The sequence below is a fragment of the Typopeltis vanoorti genome, chromosome 4 (assembly GCF_054136105.1).
Source record: "Typopeltis vanoorti isolate ZY-2024b chromosome 4, IOZ_Tvanoo_1.0, whole genome shotgun sequence".
In the NCBI taxonomy this organism is placed as follows: domain Eukaryota; kingdom Metazoa; phylum Arthropoda; class Arachnida; order Uropygi; family Thelyphonidae; genus Typopeltis; species Typopeltis vanoorti.
This window is the reverse complement of record NC_143552.1, coordinates 41981386-42006273: the sequence shown is the minus strand read 5'-3', so window position 1 is coordinate 42006273 and position 24888 is coordinate 41981386. Positions and strand designations below refer to the sequence as shown.

At 36.1% G+C, this 24888-nt stretch overlaps 1 protein-coding gene across 1 annotated transcript in view; it reads left to right on the top strand.

Annotated features, from left to right (window-relative positions):
• Positions 1-1990: 1990 nt before the first annotated feature.
• LOC150107255 (heat shock 70 kDa protein 12A-like) overlaps positions 1991-24888 on the top strand; it is a 147277-nt gene continuing 124379 nt past the window's right edge. Inside the window, exon 1 of the mRNA XM_090391760.1 lies at positions 1991-2632. Within this exon, the coding sequence (XP_090247886.1) occupies positions 2191-2632 (442 nt within the window). The 5' untranslated portion in view covers positions 1991-2190. The remainder of the gene's footprint in view (positions 2633-24888) is intronic.

The following is a 24888-nucleotide window of genomic DNA, read 5'->3' as shown; positions in this document are numbered from 1 at the left end:
GATTTTAATAATTGGACTATGTTTCTTGATGTGTTGCCAGTGTATGGTAAGGAGACCATGACTTTATGATTAATTTCTGGGTTAACGCTGGACGATTCATTAAAAATAAAATTTCTTTAGTAACGCCTTTGAGTAGCCATTTCGGAGGAATTTGTTCTTGAAGAAAAGTGTACTTGGGTCATGCTAAGAGAAGTTTATAAAAAAGAACATGTAGGCAATGTTGAAAAAAAGAGAGAAGAAAGAGCGGACTAGTAGCACACATCCTTCTCGCAGAACATCATCATCTTGAGTTTTATATTAAATATCTTCCTGAAGATGTTGTCAGCCATAAAGACAGCGAAACATGCTGGAGTAACATTCAGTTTTAATGAATAAAAAGTCTACCGGACATGGTGAATCATTCATAGCTGATATGAACTACTCGTAGTTAATTACTTTATCGCTATAAACTAATATAAATATATTAATTTATATTAATTAATAAATAAATATAAATAAATATATTTATAAATATATAAAAAACTAAGTTAATTACTTTATGTAAGAAACAGTCCCTAAGGACACTGTTTCTTACATAATCAAAATTCTATAATTTTTGAAACAAATATTATGACAAATATACACATATATTAAATAAGTGGTCTGTAATACTGGTAAAAATATCTGATAAAGTTTGTAGGACACGGAATGAATGTGCATTTTCCGTGTGTGCGTACGCACGCGCACTTATTATCAAAATGAAAAGCTACATATTTCAGTGGTTTACTTCAATATTTTTAAATCGCTCGTAGCTTGATTTTCTCTATCAGCATCTCATATACCATATAACAATAGGATCTGGAAACTAGTAGAGAGAGATACCAAAGAATCTATTAAAATCTACATTTCAATAAGGTACTAACAATTCATTCATTCTCTCATATCATCGCCAAAGCCTGGATTTTGCAATGCTTGTGGAGACGATGAATCCCATTTCTCTAGTCCATCTTCAACTTCGGATTTTTTTTTTTTTTTTTCACTGTTCTGTTTTAAATAAAGCTAGAGATCACGAATAAGTCTTAATTTTAAATTATATATCTTCTTCATATATTTATTTCGAACGGCAGTTTTAGTGTAAATGTTACAAATCAGTATAAAACCGTTAATTTCCGTTAATTTGTTATTAAACTAACAGAAGTGTGATTTTTGACAATTTCAACTTGAATAGGAAACTAAATTGAAATTGTCAAAACCACATTTACTAGTTTAATAACAAATTAGTTATTGCAGTTAAATAATTAATAATATAACAACCGTACATTTAAATGAGTAATTATCCTACAAAATGAGTTTAACGAACTTTCTTTGCAAGCTTTCCATTGCACCCACCCACTTCTGAAGTAAAAAAGAAAAGAAAATGCAGATCACTGTTGTTGTTTTTTAGTTTTTTGTTTTTCAATCCGGTTTAACTTCTTGTTTTGTAATAAGTAAAAATATGATTCTTCAAGAAACTCGCTTACTAGCTCTAGGGCCACACGCATTCATGTGATTAACGTGCTAAACAACTGCTGTAAGATGTGACCTAAGAGACAGAAAGTGTCAGTACAATTTTTAGTAGAATTCAGAGTACAAGCAGAAAGCTGGTATGTAACTAAAAGCAATATGAGCTGCTAGTCCCCTCCCTTCCTTCCTTAAGTGCAGGTTGTGGCATTACACTATCGAACTAAACATTTGTATCAGATTTCCACTTCCTTTCCATGGTTTCTCTTTACCCCTCCCTCTCCCCTCCCGGAAAAACAAGGTATTCCATTGCTATGCGGTCGCACATGCTTTATTTTTCCTTCCTATTCAACCACCAACCAAGTTCAACGTAAGTCAACTGGTTGCTATAGCGACGTCCAAGAGCAAGCCAAAGGGGCAGCGAGCACGGAGAAGGGCATAAGTTGGAATGGCATACAATGGTATACTCCGCCCGCGCCACACGTTTGGGAACAGTGAAGGGCAGCAATACACAGCTGCATCTGCCACCTGCTGCTTACTACTTACTTATCTCGAATGACCTTCTGGAATAATTGCAACTTAACTGAGAGCAAACTGATCGGTTTGCTCCAAAGGAATCTCAAGAACTGTAACTTAGTGCAGTCCATAAAAATAGGTGTCAAGTGAGCAAAAGTCACGTCGAATAACCTGTGGAGACAGGCTGGAGCTGTAATGGACCTCTGCACACAACGCAAGTCTCCCCCGAACGGGGTTACTTCCGGCGAACGGAGGTTACCCTCAGGGGTCGTGTCGTGTAGTGGGAGAGTAAACGGCATTAACTCATTGTGTGGTGTTCACCTTCGCGAGAATGAACGTTCGGCGCGTCGCATCTTTCGGAGAATCCCTTCGGAAATTTTGGACAACTTGCCCGAGTCTCTAGTGGATCCCGTAGAACATCCCTGGCAATCTGAAATCCTGCAAGAAAGTCACGTTGCAACTGGAGAATACAGATTAGAAGGGGTCAGCGAAGTGCCACGAGGGACACGGCTCGGGAGAGCTGTCGCCATTATAGGCTCTCCACTAGCCGCTGGCGGACTCTCTTTGGAAAAGACCGGAGGGATAACGAGTAACCCAAATCAGTGCGACCGACGGTTTCCCATTGAGCGCAAAACAGGTTAGTTTAATTTTCATTTCGCGTTTCTGCTTGTATAGCCATTGAATGATATTAAGGTTTTGAATCTTATTCATTGAAATTTGAATTCTTTATCTTTTAGATGTTCTTGATTTTTTCCGAATAAAATCAGCACTGCTCACTAAATATTAATTATAAGTACCGTACAGGTGCCATAAGGGCGCAGCAAAGTCCGAATTGAAACATATACAACACAATAGTAAAAAAAAAGGTGGGGGGAGTTTTGTTATTTGTACATTTTCAATATTTATTAATGTTTTTCATTTTAAACGAAAAAAAAAATGAAAAACTTTGAAAACTATAGCACTTTTCTTTCTGCCTGTTTTCCTTTCTTTCCTTCACCCCCCCCCCCCCGTTAATCCCACTCGTGAGAGATTGTAAACCTATGAGATACTAGTACCGTGAATGGGCTAAGGATTAGATATCTGAAAATTCTGTTTCTGGAGACGCACCAGGAGATGAAAATCATCTGATAAATGAACACAACTACGCACATCCTTGTTACGGTGAAATTCGAACTCGCAGCATGTTATGTCGGTTAGAGAGAGAGAGAGAAAAAAAAGAGAGCACATAATATTTCGCTCCTGATAGTTTGGTGAAATGTATAATTATCATTTTCTTAGGGGAGATTATTTACAAGTTAGTCGTTGGCTTATATTAAGCATTGCGTTTATTATCTAAGAGTCATGACATGAATCAGGCAATGATTTGTCTAATTCATTCAGCTATATAAACGCATCTCAAAATCCTGATACGTTTTGAAATTTAACTAGTTGAATATAAATAAATAACGAACGACAGAGTTAGGATTAAAAATGACGATTATTTTGATTAACTGACTTGAAGAATTCACGAAGTCAACAGCAGGAGGCTGTCAACCCATTCACCTCTTGGCATCTTGGTTTACCATTCATACCAAAATCAATTTAAATTTGGTTTTTCGAGTCCTTTCCTTCCATTTCTACCTGCTTTGAATCATTTCCTTATTTGATCCTATATCTTCCGTGTTTTTCTGGGTCATCTTATTCTCAGAACTCCATCTACTTGTAATCCCGTTATGTGTCCATAATCGGGTGTGTCTCCAGTCATCTCTCCACACGACCAAACGTTTCAGGTTTCGTTTGGTTTTCCTGATTCTTTTTTTTTTTTTTTTCTAGTGGTATTTACTCTTAGGATCTTCACTATTTTTTAAACATTTTATTTCCAACAAGTAGGCAGTTCAGAATGAGTTTCTTCAAACAATAATCTTTTAACTCTACAAACCTTTATTCATACACATTTATTCTTACAGCCGTATGCACTTTTTTCCCTGCCATTTTTTGTATTTAGCGATCTTCTCTCGCATAAAATTTTATTATTATTATTTGTGTATGTTAATACACCATCTTACACAACGCCCCTGACCCAGTAATAGTATTTTTGTCGGTAAGCGTGTGTACCCTTACCAACTGCCTATATGCGGGATGAATATCCAGAGTTTCCGGGAAGGTCGGGAAAACTGTTACCTCCGTATTAGATCGCCTCTCATCTTCTGTTAAAAAAGCCCATGTCAAGATTTCTCTCAACCCAACGAGAATCGAACTTAGGTCTTTTCGATCTAAGGGGGCAACTACTCCCCCCCCCGGTTGTTGTTTCAGTGCGCTATAGAGTCGCTTACCATTCAAGTTGAGCTACATAAATTCTAAGTTTAACGCAGTTTTTAAGAAATCTATAATTCTTAGCAGTTAGAGAAACGTTTCGCACAAGCCTCTCAGAAAAGTTGAAGTACCGCAATGGTAAGCAGGAACACGTGAACTAGCAAACTCAAAAGTAAATATTAATATATTTAAACTTTCAATTTGGATTATACATATTATATACGTCAGGGTGAAGAACTCTTAAATATTTATCTTAATCTGACTATTTCAGACACTATCCCAGCAAGAACTAATGAATTTCTATTAATGTTTTGTAAAATGGAGCACCATTTTTTACTTTTCATTCCCCCTTAACAAATGACAGCACTTGTTATTATCTTATCTTAACAGATCGTGCGAAACCAGGATACAATTCTTGTTCGAAAACGGTTTCTAAATGGGTTATTTCATATATAATTGGTTCTTAATAGCATATTAAGGATGCAGGCTTTCGAGATTTGACGTACAAACGCACAGCATGCCCGACCGGCACCTCGCCAACCGCTGTTGCTCAATACCATCGCTTTATATTAAAGCAGTTATAATGGATAACTGGACACTTAAGATATGTGACGTCTTATGTCCGAACTCCATGACGATTGGTTTGTGTACTTGTGAGTTAAAGAACCATTATAAGCGCTTTTCAACTGAAGGTGAATTAAGGGGTTCCCCTATGGAGTTTTGAATCCCGCAGAACTGGCAAACCGGCCAAGAACGCAGTTAACAGACGTAAAATACTGCAATTACTGGCCGCATAACGTTGATGCTTCGACCGTAAATCCAAGCACCCAAACTCATCCAAACCCTGTGCTGGATTTCATAAATAAATTGTCAATGAGAAAACAGTTCTAGTCTTATTTAAATTAAGTGGATATTGAATCCAACATTATTTCTTAGCCGAATAAGAAACTCAAAGATAGAAAATCTAAGAGTTCTAGTCTTATTTTAATTTCATTTATTTGTTTTATTGTTATTATTATTATTTTGTTAATAAAGAATCATTTATACCTGTATTTTTGAAATCCACTAAAATATATTTCATATTATTTTTCACTTAATTTATTTCCAGTATTAAGTATGCCGAATTAAATATGTCGTAAAAGTGACAAAGAAAGGATGTTTATATCGAAGTTGGTTGGCTGAGTGGATAGCGTACTTGCTCAACAGGTAATGGGTTCGAATCTTACTTTGGGCAAGGATGTTTGTAAAAGTCTGATGTAGACGAGCATGATGACTTTGTGTTTATAAGACTTGCTTTAAAAAAAAAAAAAACTTACGGTTTGCAGAAGGATCTTGAAACGAAAAAAAAAAAAAAATTGGTATCACAAAAGTCTACGTAAAATGGTAGACTAAAGGTGTTTGAATATGTCGCCACTGACATTAACGCAGGAGCTGTCTGTGGATGGCTGAGGGCGCAGGAGAAGAAGAAATTTACCAGATTAGAAAGTGTACATTACTCTAGAAAATGCAGAAGAAGGGAGTTTGTTCGTTCCAAAAGTATAATTGCAATAGAGGAAATAAACGATCAGCTATCAAAAAATCAGCTAACGCCTTTTTTTATTCCCGTATACGGGAGTAGGCGAGGCCATTTAGCCCTATCTAACTTTTGGAGACTGAGTGGGCAGTTCAATCTCCACTGGTACCCAATCAGAGACAGAAGGCTATCACTAATTAAGCGGTACGCAGTGAGGAGAGACGGCTCAAATGTGCCGCCATCTTGTGGTCCCTAACCCTAACACATATATTTAATGTCTGAAATAATGTGGGTTCTACGGTCGATTTTCTTGAGTTTACAGGACGAAAAACCTGCTTGCCCGTGCCAGAGATCGACTAACTCGGGAACCGGTCGAAAAAAGGCTTAGAAAAATTTCCTCTAGTCGCCGACTAGACTCGAAACCAAGTCTTCCTTCGTGCGGCGGTGGGCAAACGCCACATCCGCTGAGTTACACAGGCTCTGGAAATAAACGAAGACAGAAATAATTTTTGGTTCCTCCCCCATTAAAAATTAAACTGTGTTACATTTCAGTTAGAAAAGTGATTCCAAAACTTGAGATTCTCAGCAAGTAGACTATTGTTCAGGGACACGGTACACAATGACAACACTAAAGGTCATATTATTATTATACGGATATCTCCATGGAGTCAGAAGATTAATTGCAGAGACTTTTTTTAAGGAAAATCTTATTAACTAAACAACAGCAAAAACGTTTTACACACAGTAACGCTTTATCTTTTTTTACAACTGATAAAAAAAAAGAAAAAAAAAACTAAGAGCGTTTTTGACTTCATCACATAATAAGTGGTAAGTGAGGAACCTTTATTTTACAATCAAATGGTGAGTTAACCCGTGACAGAAGTACAGGGGTTTTTTTTTCTCCTGGAAACTCGAGTTTTTCGTCCCTCAGAACAAGCAGACCGCCCCAGTGAACACACAGAACTACAACCAAAACATGCTTGTCCTTACGGCAGTGTTTCTCAAACTTCAGATATCCGCGTACCCCTTCTTAAATTTTCATTATTACCAAGTACCCCCTTATCAAAATAATAAATAAATAAATAAAGTTATTTCATTGTAAATGTCTTTTATTTGAATTTATATGTTCATGTAAACAAAAAATATGATTTATTTTTAATAGAACGAAATTTGGAAAGGTTCCTCTTCATTTCCCATCCATGAAAATTCACATTTCAAGTATTTCATATCATACGAAAATTTTCCATCTTGTTCCTAGTTGGTTCTCTAGAGATGTCAGATGACACACCCTTATCAATTTCATTTGATCCAGATACAATATCAACGTTTCTTGTTGCTTACAGCTACTTGTGTTTGCTATATTGCTCTCTTTTGTGTGTTTTATAAATCCAGCCTTTAACTAATGATCCATACTTAAGAATTTGAAAGGTAAAAAAATTACCGTATTTACTCGAATATAACTCGCACTTTTTTCCTAAAATTAAAGCTAAAAAATCGTGGTACGAGATATATGCAGAGGTTTTCGGAAACTAAAGTTTTCAGGGAAAAAAAAAACTGAAAATGGTGTGACTTACCAAGAAGCTCCTATTCGCTATCGCTACTTTTGGCATGGAGAACAGTTTCCTTGTGTGCATCGTCAAAGTCATCTGTCCACATAGCTTCATCTTCTTTCCCATTATTTCAAGCAAAAATTACCAGTAATTTACAAGACTTAAGATACGTAATGAATAATCCTTTACAAATGACTAATGAGAAGTAAAAGCAGAGTGCGAAACAGACAGCAATGGTAGGCCAGTAGAGATAGAGCAGCTATGAAGAAGTGCATATGATTGGTGCGGTATTAACAAAAGATCGCGCAAACCAAAGACAGAGGCAAGCCATCAGTTGAGTTGAAATGCTAATTCTCTTCAACCGAATTCCATAATATCTGAAACACATTCACTATCTATTTCTTAGTTTTCACACGTTCACGACGGGTTGGTGTCAAGCAAAACCATATGTTGCGCCAGCAATATGGTTTTGCTTGAGTCTATACAGCAGTTTCTGTTGTAGGGGAGATGTGATTCATTAGTTAGTGCAGTTTTTATCCCTGTTGTCTCTAATTGCACTATTTGTTGAAAAATATATTACACAGACGGCAAATGTCTCTGTACCTTATTCAGTGCTACAATAAAACTATTTTTTTTTTTTGCGTCTTCAGTATAGTGAAGCTGTTGGAGAGGGCGTGTTGTTTACCGCATGGAGCGAGTTACTATCGCCAGGACGTTCACGTCCTGGCGATAATAATTCGCAATTTGAGTAGAAGAATTCATACATAATATATAATTTATTGAGAAATATATATTTAAAATAATTCTTTTTTTTTTTTTCCTTAATAATGATTCCAGGCGTTAATGATGCGTAGCCAAAAATTGCCACGTGCCCCCGAAGATCTTTTGCGTAATTCCGGTGTACGCGTACCACACTTGGAGAAACACTGCCTTACAGGATGCAACAGATGAGTGACGTGCTGGCTGTATTAATTCGTCGTGACACCTAATCAGGGAATTCTATTCGTCCTAAGGGACGGATGGGTTGTTGAAGAAGAACACTTAACATCTTTTCTTTCTTCGTTATCTTTTATGTAAACATCTCATTTCTCCATTTTCTTTCCCCCTATAACTTGCTGCCCATTCAGATGTATGAAGCACTCTCAGAGTTACTTTTCGATTTACATGAAAAGCAGCAACTCCGGAAATGCTCCTGTTCAATGCGATTCTAAACAGTAACTTTAGAGAAGTATTTTATGCTTGTTAGTCGCGCCTGTTCTCCTGCTCCGTTGTCTGTTTTGTGGTGAGAAATTAGTTTTGGATGATCAAAACTCTAACATCCGTATGACACTGGCCAATTTACTTTCAGGTGAAAAGCTCTTATAAAGTTATCCTGGTATCATACACTGGATTCGATTAGGTTTTTTTTTTTTTTAGTGAAAGGACGTTTACGGTTGTCATTCTTTAAATGTGCTAAGGAGGCGCCACTTGAAAGGATATGCTAAAATTTGTCTTTGATTATATACATTTCCTCGAATACATTGCTTCCTCTATTTTGTTCACTCAATATACGTGTAAATTCCACGTGAAATGGGAAAATTATGTTTTATTTTCGCAGAAGTCAAAGCAAATCAATATTGTTTAATATACAGAGATTCGAAAATAACTCTAAAATGCAATATAACAGCATCACTTAACAAAATATCCCATCCGTATTCTGATGACCACAATATTTCCAGTGAAAACGTTTAGTCTCTGATCTGATATTAAAAGATGGAAACGTGATGGGGAAAAGAGGCAAGACAAGAAAATAGGCACGAAAAGTGATAGGACAGCTGTACCCCTCCTGTTTGTCTTTTACATATAAACGACCGAATTGAGTTATCAGTATGATAATACACCAAATCATACAACAAGGACTTGGCGAAGTTAAGTATATGGGGCGTACAAAGCTTCCCATATACTTAACTTTGCCAGCACAGAATATTGATTTTTTTTTTTTTGGTTCAGTTAATAACTGAACACAAAAATACCTGTGTTCAGTTATTAACATTTAGTAATAAGTCTGTCTAGAACAGTGAAATTTGTAATTGCGACGAAAGGTGAGTCGCATTATACTGAGGTTTGGAAAATTGGGTTTGTGAGTATGGTCACGTGTTGGCATAATTTTTGCGAAGAAATGCATATAGATACTAAAAGAATATGCTTTATCGGATAACAGGCACTTGCGGCAGACAAGCTTTTCAAATATCTTGCTACAATGTACCACATTGCAACTCGATTATTTTTGTTCCATGAAATCTTACTCTCTTGCACCTTGACTGATGCTATGTAATTGCTCGTGTTATGCTTAATAGAGGGAACAACTCTCTCTCTCTCATACACACATGCATGATTTACGTATTTTGTAAGTTGATATTTAATCCAATATTTCATTTTGTCTTAAATAGTTTGGAGTTGATTACATGAAGTACTTTGACATGTAAGATCAAAGTACTTAACATTTATACCCAAAGGTATACATATTTCTTTTAAGATTTCAGTTATCTCATTACAGTATAAGTCTATTTATTTTCTGCTGAACACATTGGATGAAAAACATTTGGGGTTAATGTTCAAGTCAAGGTACAAAAGCCTTTGTTGAGGTTAACTACCATTGATTTATTATCTAAATCATCTTTATTCTTTTCAAATATAAATTTTTAATATTAGGAGGGACATAAGCAAGAATATCGAATATCAAACACTTGAAACTTACACAGACAGATATTAAAAAAAAAAAAAACTTTAGGTGATTGGATTTATTTATTTTTAATTGGTTAGTAATTAGGATGCATTTGTAATTCATAGCGGGAACTTATTAGATTATTATCTAATATGTTCCCGGAATGATTATTAGATTATTTATATTTTAATTTTTACGGCCGAAGTAATTAAAACTTTGTATTGTGTTCTATTAAATGTGTCTTTTTGGGGAATGATTTGCCTGTTTTGCCGGATAAAAAAAAGTCCGTGAGGAAAATCCTGCCGCTTCCTTGGGGACAATTGAAGGAATAATTAGCAGAATATCTAAGAGGTTTGTCGCGAATTTCACTTTTTGAACCTGCTGATGGAGTTTGATTAAAAGATATTTATCATAATCATTCTTAATGTGAATTATAATAAATATCCTTAAAAATACTTGTCCAGATATATCAAATATAACATATCATCAATAACTTTTTATATCAAAAAGTACTTTGGCAACATTCAAGTATTGAAGCATTCCCCGGCTAATCTAAAAAGATGAGCTGGGAGATACTTAGGATATGGCGAAAATTGTAATGTGAATACTGCCGTGGGTGTGGGTGTGTTAATTGAGTTGGGCAAAACCTTGCTGACCAGACTGTTAATTTGTCTCAGCAGTGGAAAGGTCCAAAGAGAGTAGAAGAAGGCGAGACAAGATGAATCCAAAGCTGTGGTAGGATATTACAGACCTGTTACTTGCTCATGAGTGGCAGTTAAATGTTTAGAAAAGTTGGTGAAAGTAAGAATTCAGGATTGCGTGGACAGAAATATGATACCCTGTGGAGGGTAGCATGGCTTTGTTAAGGGAGAGGTGTTGCTTTACCGATTTACTCCTGCTTCTGTAAGAGAGTATACCAGTAGTCTGATAATAGAAATTTCTATACTATGATCCTTTTGCAAAGTAAAAGTCTATGTATTATACAGATTAGGGTGCAAAGAAATTGATGTTGCCAGGGATTTGTAAATCATGATGGACCATGAACTGAAATACAGCGGGCATACTACAGAAGTGGGCAAAATATACAACGTATCACTTGGATGCTGAAAACACAGTGATAATGACAAAGCGTTATTATCCTTCTTTATTATACTTTAATACACCCACATCTGGACTACTGTGCTCAGATTCGGTTGCCTAGGTTTCTTGAGGGGGGGGATGGGAACGTGGTGGAAAGGATTCAAAAGTGGCCGACAAAGACAGCATCAGACCTATGGAATGCTTTGTATGAAGAGAGACTAAAGATTTGTGTTGCTAAAATTGGTTTATAGAAGGAGGAGAGGGGGATATCATAGAAACATAAGATGCTATTAGAGAAGAAATACAGGAGCAGTTTTTCAATACATGACGGGGAGGGGAAAACACGAGATCACCATTGGAAGTTGAGTAAAAATGTGGAGAGTGGGAATGCGAGGACTGGATTTTTGTTTTTGTTTGGAGGGCGGCGAATGAGTGGAATGGTTTGCCGGAAGTGGTTAAGAGTGCTTTGTCAGTGAATCAGTTTAAGGAGAGGTATGATAAGTGTTGTGTAAACATGGTTAGTATGGACCTCCAGCGATGAGTCTTTGGATTCCAGGAATATGCCTGGTTAATAAGAATAGTAACTATACCAATGCATTTGCCTATTACTTCAATTTACTTAGGATATTGCTGAGGCAACAAGTTCGAAAGATGCGTTGGTCATAGACAAATAAGGTAAAAGTATATAATTTATAGCTTGCTGATATTTCATTTTTATATATAAAAAGTTTTTGTATTAATTTCACTTCCTGATTTTATTTCCACGTTCACATTTCTAATTTTATGCTTCATTATTTTATTTCTGCAAGAAATTATTTGCTCAGATTTTTATTTTAAATAAAACAATGTTTTTTGCGTAATGCTGTGTTTATCAAGTTTTTATTTATTTATTTGCTAAAATACGTTAATTTTACATTTCTGTAAAACGCTACGAACAATATTCTCCCCCTCCCCACTTCCCCCCCCCAAAAGTAAAATAAAATAAAATTAAAAGTTAAATAAATAAAAATATTCATTATTTCTTTCTTACCTGAAAATCTTTGATCAATTCTAATCGTTTCGTGCTTCCAGACTATGCTAATCCAAACGTAGTTAATGAGAGCAAAGCATGTGATTTTTACAGTGTGGTCAAGAAATTACTTCTGCAGGGTCCTAAAGTTGCTTTTTTCTTTTTTTTTTTTCCCTGTTAAATTAACGAATATGCACAAGAACTGATTTTGTCTGCGCATTCGGGCTCGATCTTCTGCTGTATATCAGGTTAGTGTTTGGTGTCTTTAGAACCAACGGGAAACTACGATATTTATTAAAAGTCGGTCCAACTACCGATAGAAAGATCAAGGGAAAAGACAATGCAATCATGAGGCAAGTACCAGTGGCGTATCCAGGGGCCCTTCCCCCAAAGAAAAAGGGAAAAAAAAACAGTAGAAACATTTCCAAAAATCTTTTCCTAATTAAAATTCTTTTTTTTTTTTTTTAAATTTACGTTGTGTCGTGTCTTCTATTTCTATACTACTTATGAATTAGCGATCATTGCAGATGCTCAGTCATAGGTCGTATGCGATGCGTAGTGTGTATTCTCAAATCGTCTACTCAACTCGCCCCCTCCCCCCTCCCCCCCAAGATTAAACCCTGAGTGCGTCACTGGCAAGTACAATATATATTATATTTGTTAATTTCGCATATTTTTCGGCAAGTAAAAAACACGAATTCCCCCTGCGAAGATGCAGTCATTTCTTTGATATATAACTTATATATAACCTAATGTTATTTACCGGAGAATCGTTTCCTTGTTAAATGCCGTGATAGCGGTGTGATGTTTAGAGACATTTCTGTTTTAGACTAGGACTGTGTGTGTGTGTCGTACTTGCACCGAAATGAGCATCAAACATTAAATATTGACATCGTGGGCAACTGAAGAAACTGTCTTCAGATTTTTTTTTTTTTTTTTTCAATTTTATAGTAAGGAGGCCAAAACACCAGTGTTCCTTTATCAGCATTACAGAGAAGAGTTTCTAAAGTATAGATGAAGGAGAATTTTTTAAATATATGGCAGGAAGTCATCATTGGAAGTTGAGAAAAAGTGTTGTTTGTAGGGATGTAAGGTTAGATATTTTGCTACGAGGGTGGTGAATGAGTAGAATAGGTTGTTTGAAGTTGTTGTCAGTGGATCAGTTATGGAAGGTATGATAGGTATTGTATGAATAATAGTAGTATGTAGTGAGGCTTGAAGAATTGAGGGGGGGGTATGAGCGGTGTGACAGTATATTGTGAATTGGTTAGTGTGACTTCCGCGATTAGTCTTATCCATGAAGATACCCACGTAATAATAATCTCTAATCGAGGCCAACCATTATTATACTGGGTTGATTAAACGTATATTCGCATATGTTTTTGAAACAGATTGTGTATGTAAATATAGGTGGGAAAGATTCTTTAAGCCAGGGTTTCCCATTGTTCCGCGAGAAGTTCTGGAATTTGTCATTTTAGTTTTCTAAGCATTTTTCATAAATAAATATTTTATAGTGGAAATATTTTAGAGAGGAAATTTTTCTAAGCCTCTTTTCGACCGGTTCCCGAGTTAGTCGATCTCTGGCACGGGCAAGCAGGTTTTTCGTCCTGTAAACTCAAGAAAATCGACCATAGAACCCACATTATTTCAGACATTAAATATATTGTGTTAGGGTTAGGGACCACAAGATGGCGGCACATTTGAGCCGTCTCTCCTCACTGCGTACCGCTTAATTAGTGATAGCCTTGGGCCATCTGTCTCTGATTGGGTACCAGTAGAGATTGAACTGCCCACTCAGTCTCCAAAAGTTAGATAGGGCTAAATGGCCTCGCCTACTCCCGTATACGGGAATAAAAAGGCGTTAGCTGATTTTTAATTTTTTTTTTTTAGTGGAAATATTCTGAGGAGAATAATATTCGTGAATATGTCGAAAAGCTCAGACTCAGAACGCCTAATAACATCTGTGTAGCAAATGTCAGTGACCAAGCGGCATATTTTTAAACATGGAAATATTGACGAATTATCGTTAATTTTCACATATCGAAATCTTTCAACAATCAAAGCGATACCGCTGTTTATGACCGATCATAAAAACTGCCTGCAAGCCGATTAGAACAATGGGCGGCGTATCCTCTGTTCTCAAAACTGAACAAAATAACATCTGTGTTGCAAATGTTAGTGACCAATCAGCAAGGAAGTATAAAGAAAATTTTTCCACTAAAATTGAAGATCAAAGTAGTCTGTATCCGGTTCTCAAATCTAGTAATACTGAATGCTTTCTTCACAAGCATTCAGAAAAAAAATTTCGCTCTCTTTTAGGCAAGGCTAAATTATCTAGTTTTAGGTGGAGGAAGAGGGGAGTTTTCCTCGGAAGAAGCGAAAACTAGATGCTAGTTTTCGCTTCTTCCGAGAGACATAAAGATCGGAAAAGAACACAGATGTAAACGTCAGATATAATGCGATGTCTCATGTTTCTTCATCTTAGTTTCTTCTGTGATAAATGCTTAGATTTATTATAGCAAGAATTATTATAGCAAGTCGACTTGTTGTGTTATTTTTTATATAATCAGCTTAAATGGTGAAGCTGCTGGAGGCCTACTGAAGGAAGTGAAAAGGCACGAATCTTGGGATGATAATGGATAGAAATTTAAAATTCAAGAGATACAGGGTAAAGACAACTCCAGGGATTGCTGAATTGCTAAGAAGGAGACATTGATCAGCAGAGATAAAGTAGCTGCCGATCCATTACATAGGATCCTTCTCAGAACACATCTGTATTACTGTGTTCGGATCTGGCCACTAGAATCAGGAGAGGCAATGAAAAAAACTTTCAAGAGGATGTAGGGGAAGTTGACAAGTGATTTCGGGACCGCCGAAAAGTAAACAGAGGATAGATTGAGAGCATGTAATCTGTTGAGTTTGGCAGATAAAAGTCGAAGGCGGGAATGTGATAAAGACATTTAAGTTGTTAAACGGTATATGCGGTTTGGACATAGAAGACATGATTCAAAGAACAAGAGAAAGGACCATTTCTGGAGGTTGCACAAGGGAGTAATAAATAAGGGAGTGAGCAGTTCTCTCTCTCTCTCTCATGAAAAGCGGTGAGTGGAATTCATTGCGTGAATTTGTTTTGAATGTTGAGGATGTGAATGAATTTAATATTCGGTATGGTAGGTATGTTAACAGATGGATTAGGCCTTCAATGATGAGTTTACTGAACTGTTATAGAGGTTAGGTTGTAATATTAAGCCCAGACAGAGGAAATGCCATATACAGAGTGTAGTGAACAGGAAAAGGAGAACGCCATTGAGACATAACTGGTTGCAAGGAGTTGTTACAAGATCAGTAGCAAAGAGATAGAACAGAATAAAATAGAGGAAGACGTGTGTGTGTGTGTGTGGGGGGTCGCTTAAGGGGTCAAAGTCAAATAATAAATAATAAGGGAGACCTCCACACATTACCTTTAAGGAATGTGAAGAATGGAATGGAACTTCTCACTTTAATGTCCAATCCTCACCTTCACGTGGTGCGCCCATTAGTAAGTATCCACTGGTACTGAACGAACGAGGATGGACTGGCAGTTTGGGATTTAGCGACCAAACTGTACTCTCTATTGGCTAAACCAGAAATCCATATGATAGTACAACATGATGAGATTTCATGCCAGCTGGGGCGTCTCCCAGTTAAACAAAGCCCCTTGCTGCTTTTATCCGGGAACCAGGGCAAACAGTAAAGAGTTAGCTACTGGAACAAATGCAAACACAATACATAGAAGAACAACAACAACTCAATGTCAGAAGAACTGAAGATAGGAACTTTCAACATAAGATTATTAATGGAAAGGAAATCAAAAACTTGCAGAAGAACTTGGAAAGTACCAAGTGACTCGTCCAGTTCTTTTGGCATCATTGAAACAAAGAAGAGAAAAACAGGTGAGATATTACTTAATAATAAGTATAGAATGTTATATTCAGGCAATAACAATCAAGGAAGGAAGGAGAATGATGATAAACTTCTTGATTGGAAAGCAATTTCAAGTAGTTATGCAAACTTTAAAATGGAAAAATGGTCAGTTAAACATATTTGCACCAAATATTCCTCCACTTCTTCCTTAACAGGACGTTCTGTGTCCTGTTAAGGAAGAAGTGGGGGAATTTTTCGAGTTATTAGAGTAGGAAGCTCACATGAAGAAAATAGAAAAAGTAGTACTTATTGGAGAATCTCAACAGCGGAGTAGCAAATGAAAAGATATTCGAAAGGAACTTGATGTTGTCTGCGTTCAAGAATGTGTGAGCAAGGCTAATGTAGGATGGTATAGTCACTTAAACAGAATGGTAGAAGTAAGGTTAACAAAACAGATGTTTGGTACCAAGATGGCAGGAAAAAGACCTAGAGGATGACCAAAATCTAGGTGGAGTGATTCAGTCAGAAGGGCCTTAGAAGAATGAAAGGGTAGATATGACAGTGTTGGCGTGCTGACAAGTAATTCTTCTTTGGAGGAAAATTACTGATAGAAGATTATTCTTAATGTAAACTTAATCATGTAGTTCTGTCATAATTACCTAAAATACCCTTGTCATAATTACGTGAATACCCCTTCAAGGTACACACATCAGGATGATGATGATGATGATAATAATGGAAGGCAGGGAGAGAGAACTTGAGGCCATTCCTGGAGCGAAGAGCATGGGGAATGGCTGTTGAGTTGAACACATTACCAAAGTATGTTGAGTGGAGTGAGTTTACAGCAAGGTTTGATGAGATTTGTGTGTTATAGCGGGACTTTCCACGATCAGCCTTTTGACTCCATAGTGGTCTAAATGTTAATAAATATTTCTGAAAAAAAAAAAAAAAAAAGAACATATCTTTCTTTTCGTCAGCGGAATGCAATGTTAAAGTTGTTGTTGGTGATTGTGATCAAAACGTTCACACCATTAAATATCCAACAGACAAACACGTTGGTCATTCACGTTATTCCATACAACAAAATTAGATCGAGAATTCGTTGCATTTTTAAAATAAGATTGAAAATATAGCCGCCCAACATCCTTTTACAGTGGGCTGCTGACTCAACGAACCTGCTATTTCTATCTTTTATTCCATCTACGTTAGTTCTGTGGAACATTCTTCCCCATGAACTATTCCTAGAGACTACAATCTTTAGCTCTCCTAGAGGAATACGAACAGATTACTTAGCTTTTTATCCCAAAGTCTACACACACACACACACACACACACACACACACACACACACACACACACACACACACACACACACACACACACAGCATTTATTTACTATAGGCCTTGCATCCTGCCATGTGGGAAAATGATAAAAAAAATAATAATAATCTGTTCTAATCTTGAGGATTGCATTTATGAAAAAAATAAATAAATAAAAAGCTTCATTAAATTGTTCGATTCTCATGAAATATTTCATACGACTATATTGCACATCGTAATATTTTACCACTTAGTACCTATATTCATTCCATCGTTTATTTCATATAATCATTTATACAACAAAGGTTCCAGTATCTTTGGTCTCTCACATTTTTAGTATTTATATTATACATTTTAGGTTTTAAGTGAATTTTTATTGATAGATAGATCATTTACCGAGTTCCCCTCCTGGTTTTTTAAAAATTGAACGTACATTATTTTAATTATTATTACTATAAAACCTCCATGAAGTCAAAAGATTCACCTGGGAGGTCCCACTGTTACACACACAGTTTATCATACCGCGCTTTAAATATGTTCCCTGTCCCTGTGCTCACCACACTCTCGGGCAATGCATTCCAATAATTCATCACTCTCCATGCAAAAACTTCTCCTCACTCGCTTGCTGACGCTCTCCTTATGCAGCTTCCATAGATGACCTGTTGTTCTCTTCCTATCTTCACTCATTCTGTGCAGAACTTCCTCTACATTAATCTGGTAATAACCTCTTAACAGCTTATATGTCTCGATCATATCCCCTCTCCTCCTATCCACCAATTTCTGCAACTTGCATTTTGTCAATCTGTCTTCATACTCAACATTCCAGAGACCAGAAACCAGATTAGTTAATTGTCTCTGAACCTTTTCCAATATACCTTCATATTTTTGAAAACCATGACCAAATCTATGCATAGTAATCCATATGTGGCATGATCAAACATACAAGTTATACGAGGGAAAAATTATTATAAGGGAAAGATCAAATTATATACAAGGAAACAACAACAACATCCTTACTTCTGCAAGCCACTGCCCTCCGCATCATGCCCATTATCCACTATGCTGTCCTCACAATTTTAGCAACATGTCCCCGAAATTTTAGGTCCTTGTCTACAATCACTCACAGATCTTTCATCTTCTCTACCTCTTCCAAGATATTTCCTACTATTGTGTACTCTACATCCCATCTCTGCTTCTCAAATTTCAAAACCTTGCACTTTGCAACATTGAATTGATATCACCACTAATTTACCATTCAGCCATATACTGGTGTATTCAAGTCCTCTTTCAAAAGCCACATCATCTGCTCCACTCCTGATAGCTTTCCCCAACTTTGCATCATCTGCAAATACTTGCATATCACCATTCAGATCTCTGCCAATATCATTTACATGCAAATTAAACAGCAATGGACCCCAAACAGATGCTTGAGTTACACCACTAGTAACTTTCTTCTTAAATATCGTCTCCATAGGCAACTCTCTGATACCTATCAGACAGCTAGCGTCCAATCCAGTGCACTAAGCTACTATTTAGTCCCATTCGTTTCAATTTCATTACCAGCTTGTCGTGTTGAAATTTATCAAATGCCTTTGCAAAATCTAAATATCGCACTGTGTATGCAACATCCTTATCCAATGTATTTGTCACTTTATTAAAAAAAGAAAACAGATTGCTAAAACATGACCTTCCTTTAAATAAACACATGCTGGCCACCAAAGAATATTTTTCGGTTGTCAACCCAATTCTGAATCTTGGTCCTCTTTAACACTTTAACCACAACTCCAGACACATGGACTGGCCTGTAATTCAAAGCCCTACTTTTATCACCTCCCTTACGAATTGTAACAATTTTACACTCTTTCAGCTCCTTTGGAACTTGGCCCTGTACAAGACTCATGTTAAAAAGCTGTTGTTAATTCTCCGGAACATTCCCTCAAAACACGTGATGAAACAGCATCGAGTCCTACAGCCTTATTTGCATCAAGTTTATTCAATTCCTCATATACGTCCTGCTCACCTACTAACAGTTCTTCTCCTTTCCCACTGCATTAAAGTTCTGCATTATGTCACATTCACAAGAATGAAAGACCTTTCAAAATTGCTCATTAAATACGTCAGTTATATTCTCCGCAGTGGTTATCATTCCTTCATTTTTACCAATCAGTGCCATCCTTCCATAATCATTATTTCTTCTACTGTCCACATATCGAAAAAAAATTCCGTAGAATATTTTTTTAGCTATTAGCTAACTTCTGCTCATGCTGCACTTTTCCTACCCTTATCAAGCAAGTCACCTTTCTTGCTTATCTTTTATACTTCTCATGCAGCTGATTGTTATGACCACTCATCTTGTGCTTCTTCCATAATACCTTCTTCCAGATTGCATACCTGTCTCTTGATTCATCCATTTCACACCTACTCTATGTACTCCTCTCGAGCTTTGGAATACATTCTAATATTGCCTCCACAAAATAGTTCTTGAGTAGGGCCCAAGCAGCATTCATATCCTTTCCATCCAGTTTCTTATTGTAATTTATTGCCGCAAGCTGTTTCCTGAGCTTTTCATAATTATCAGCCTTATAATTCTGCATATATCCCTTTCTAACACACGTCCTGAAATGAATGGTCACCCTGTGAGTGATCATCTCGTGATCACTCTCACCAACTGGTGGAAGATTTGACACCCTATTTATAATAACATCATTGGTGTGCTCGATATTAAAATAAAACAAGTATGGAAATGATCCGAGACAATCACAGGGAGAACCTTTTCACAATAGTGTTCTCTATATGAAGAAGCTGGAAAATGAATGAATGATTTCATTCATTATCATGCCATTTGACCCTAGATCCAATATTGGCCTTATACAATATATTAAATAAAATACGCAGCTTATTTTATAGTATATTCAAATGAGCCGGAAAGTGCTCTACTCATTTGTACAGGGACGTTCGGACAAATAGACAGACTAATGGATGAAACGAATCGCATGAAAGATTAGGCAGTAAGTAACAGAGGGTACACGAGAATCAAGGGTATTAGATTTGATCATCTCAATACCCTTGATCCTCGCGTACCCTCTGTTACGTACTTGCCTAAGGTAATTGTCTCTCAAAAACCCCAGAAATTCATTTCTTTGTCCCCCGATGGCGTCTCTTGATTCCAATCTATATTAAAATAATTAGTCATCCATAATGATCATTCGTTTCTTGCTAGCCAGGCTAATTTGACTATACATTTCCTTCTTATTACTCTCCATATTACCAGGTCTGTAGCAACACCCAATTATATCTTTCATCATGCTCACCTCCACCTCACACCATTATGCTTACGCTTTACCATATTTTTACATGTTCATTCAATCTACATTTTGGAACTATTACATAAGTTTAAGTCTATGTTCTGTCACTTCCCTGGCAGTAGAAGAATAGAAGAAGCGAATACACCATATCTCCAAAATAGTTCTAAACCGGCCTGGTTGGCCGACTGGCTAATGTATCCGCTTTTCAGCCAAGTGGCTGCGGGTTCGACTCCCGCCAAAGCATAGATGTTTGCGATTGTCCTGCTAACTCTGTGGAAAGGAAATCTGCGACCCTACATCTTCTTCCAGCAAAAGACTTCGTTACCAACAACCTATGAGGAATGGGAGTGACCATACTGCACAAGTGACCTCAAATGTGAATAACTAAATAATAGTTCTAAGGGTAGGTCTATTGTTTACAAAAAAAAAAAAATCATAGCATGGATTATTCTTTATTTTTCTTGCTATATTAATGCAAGAATTTCATAGCTTTCTATATTTTAATTATACCAGTATAACAACCAACGAGGTTAACTACGTAGGAGCTCCTTGATACAATGAGCATGCTATTTTATCTACTAATCTTTCGTGCGATTCGTTTCATTTATTAGTCTATTTATCCGAACGTCCCTGTACAAATGAGTACTTTCCAGCTCATATTAATATACTATAAAATAAGCTGCGTATTTTATTTAATATATTGTATAAGGCCAATGTTGGATCTAGGGTCCAATGAATGAATGAAATCATTCATTCTTTTTCAAGCTTCTTCATATAGAGAACACTATTGTGAAAAGATCCTCCCTGTGATTGTCTCGGATCATTTCCATACTTGTTTTATTTTAATATCGAGCACACCAATCTAAAACCAGATTGAGAAAAGAATAATCACGGTATCTGGGAAAAAAAAAATAATAATAAAAAATATTTCTTTGACTGAGCCAATTACTGACTCTTAATATTACAACTTCGTGCAGGTTACCATTAACAGAGTACAGGTAAATAAACAAAGCATGATAAATGGACACAACAGCCACACAATACATACAAGGTATACATGACTCTCCTAAGGAATAGTTAACCGCAGTCACATCACTGGCTACGCTTGACCCGCTCTGTTTATCTGACCATGGTGACCTAGAATCATGTCAGTGACAACAGGTCACTGCTGCTCCAACAAAGAAGTGTAATAATTACGTTTACGGTCCAGAAACTTCCTTCCCTAAGGTTTGCCAATCTTAATTCCATATTTGATCAACGTACAAAGTAAACGTTCAGGGAGAAATCTATACTTATTCAGGTTCGCCTTACGGAACGGCGACTACATCCAAACGAAGACGAATAAACTACTTCGTTCTATAAACTTAGACGTGCATTCTATATAAATGTACTCTTCCAGTTCACATAAAACTTAAGTTACAGAAGAAACTGCTACATCACGCAAACTTTTATTTATTGACCAATTATGTGATAACGAATGAATGTTATCGCAGAAACTTACAATCTTCATCTACTACGGCAAGTAACTTAATTTTTTTGATTGAGAACCTGTTTCATTCTGTGATGAATAGCTTTACGGCAAGAGAATGGTTTCTGCTAACTCTAACTTACGCATGTGAAGACGAACCTTATGAAACAGAAGGTAGGTAAGCATTTAAGCTTTGTAAATTAAGGACTATTATCATTCATTAAAAAAAAAAAAAAAAAAAGCAAATATCCACAAGTTTTCTTCCCGTATTATATATATAAGAAAGAATTTTCTTTTTATGTCTAAGGACAGGACTGACAGTTCTGGACCATACCTGTGCTGCTACCTACGTCGCGTATCTATTACTACAGACAAACTTGCAGTTGATATTTAGATATAGAAATGTAGAAGTTAATAGTTTAAGAAACGTATTGCTTGTTCTTCTCCAAGCGAAGTTTGTCATTCTAAAAGTTACGCACTTGTAAATCATACTTCAAAGAAGAGGACCATCGTCGTCCATTCATCAAATCATTTATCGGTATGGATGTACAGCAAAGCTCTAATCAGATTTGCGCTTACTGTGTGAATCTAATAATCGAATTTTAAAGTTTAAATGGATAAACTGTAAAAGTGTGAAGTTTGATAATTAATTTTATTTATTTTATTTTTGTCTTACAACCTACAATTGTTCCAAGTATATTATGTCTACATATGCATATCTTAACTCGTATATCTGATAATCGAGTTGCAGGGGAATAAAATCGAATTAAAATTCCGCCTGCAATGTAAATCTGATCACCGAGGGGGGGAGGGATGAGGGGAAGCACCATTTTCACGAAAATCGCATTCAGGCGAATATTTTTCAAGAGTCGCACCTGAAAAAAAAAAATTCGCAATAATAGAAATAAAACAGTGCGATGTTTCTTTTTATTATTTATTGATTATTTATTAAACTAATTATACACGTGTTTACCTTAAAATAAGAGTTTTTTTAGACGAAAATAGAAATAGATTATCCTCCAATTATTTTCATTAAAAAGAAATATTGAACTAATCTGTGAAGAGTCGCAAAACTTTTTTTCAAAGAACCACATAAGCTCACGAGTTGAGGACCTCTGGGTTAAGGAAACAGTTATGATTTAATTACAGTACTTCAAGGGAATAACTAACAAGCTAAACATCAGGCGTATTAACTGCTCTATGCTCTGCAATTCCCGTTGGTTGAGAAGATAAAGGTTTATCTTCTCAACCAAAGAATCCCATCTAGGACGCGAAGAACCTTTATCCATTGAAAAGTACTTTATAAGGGCTAGTGGCTAGGTTTAATTTTTAATGTGTTTTTAATGTAATTAACTAAAAATACATTGGTCTCATAGACTAAGGCTTTTCGCAGTCCGAAAAAACAGTCCGAGCTTTGTAACTGTTATTCAAAAAATCGAAACTGCCTTGAAGATTCTGTAAGATTAAAAAAAAAAAAAAAATTGGATATTTTTGCACAAATGTTAAATTAAACCCAAAATATTACGACTTCATAATTTTTTTATTTGTTTTATTTTTTTAAAACAATCATTGAAATAAATTTTTACACTACTTTGTCGTCGACAACTTCTGTCTAAAATCTATAGTAAAATCGAAGCCCTTGGGCTAAATTTTATGTAATATCTTATATTTACAGGGCACGTGTTATTTATAGAAGTTTTGCATTTATTGTAAAATGGTCATACACCTTCTTAACCGATTTCGTAGAGAATCAAAATATACAGTATTGAACTATTTAGCAAACGTATGGCTGCAAGAGTGGGTATAAAGAACCTGGAAAATTAAATTTAAAAAAAAAAAAAGGATTATCGTTTATTTCATTTTCAATTCAATATATTGCATCGTATGTATTTCTTAAAATTTTTAAATGTTAGTGACTTTAAAATTTTAAAGTGCAACCAAAACAAGTATTTCAAATCCATTTAGGAAAGAACAAATCAGAAATATATCACAACAAATAAATTTTTTCTAAAGTTTTTGTGAAGTTCACAAGGATTTCTGAGAATCTTAACTTTCTGCTCATGTGGAAACTCAAAATACGTTATTAAACGACATATACCTCTTGAATATGATTGCTTTCTCGCTAAAAGGTCCGACATTGGGATAAAATAATATGATTAAAGAAACTTATGCTACAGAACATCACTTATTTTAAGGAATCCAGCTGCAACAACCGTTTTCAATCTACAGAAAGAAAACCAATACGGGAAGACACATGACACCACATCCTCATCATTCTTCTCGAAAGTCAGGCACTGTTAAAACTCGGGTTCATCGATCGCACATAGCATGTTCTTAGAGCAACAAAAACATGCACTTCAATATATCTAATCCACATTTCTTTCTAATGACCGTCGCTCCCAACTTATAGATAAAAGATAATAAGCAACTGTGGCTTTCATCCTTGTTATTCACAAGGAGATATTCTTCGAGAATATCTCCTTGTTTCCCCATGTTTAAAGTTTACTAGGTAAATTGTGTAGGCTTCTATGTAAATCTACAACTCGCTTCCACCTGATTTACAAATTAGCAACTTCCCTGCGCTCTTCGAAAGAAACTTATCTATTATCTCATTTAGTCCTTCGGGTTCCCTGTTCTGGCGACTTTCATTTTATGGAACGTGCATCAGATGAAGTGCAGGTTTAGGGTGATCCAATATTTGCCTTTTGGTCGAAATGAATTGAGTTTCCTCTGCGATTTGAGGAATCGT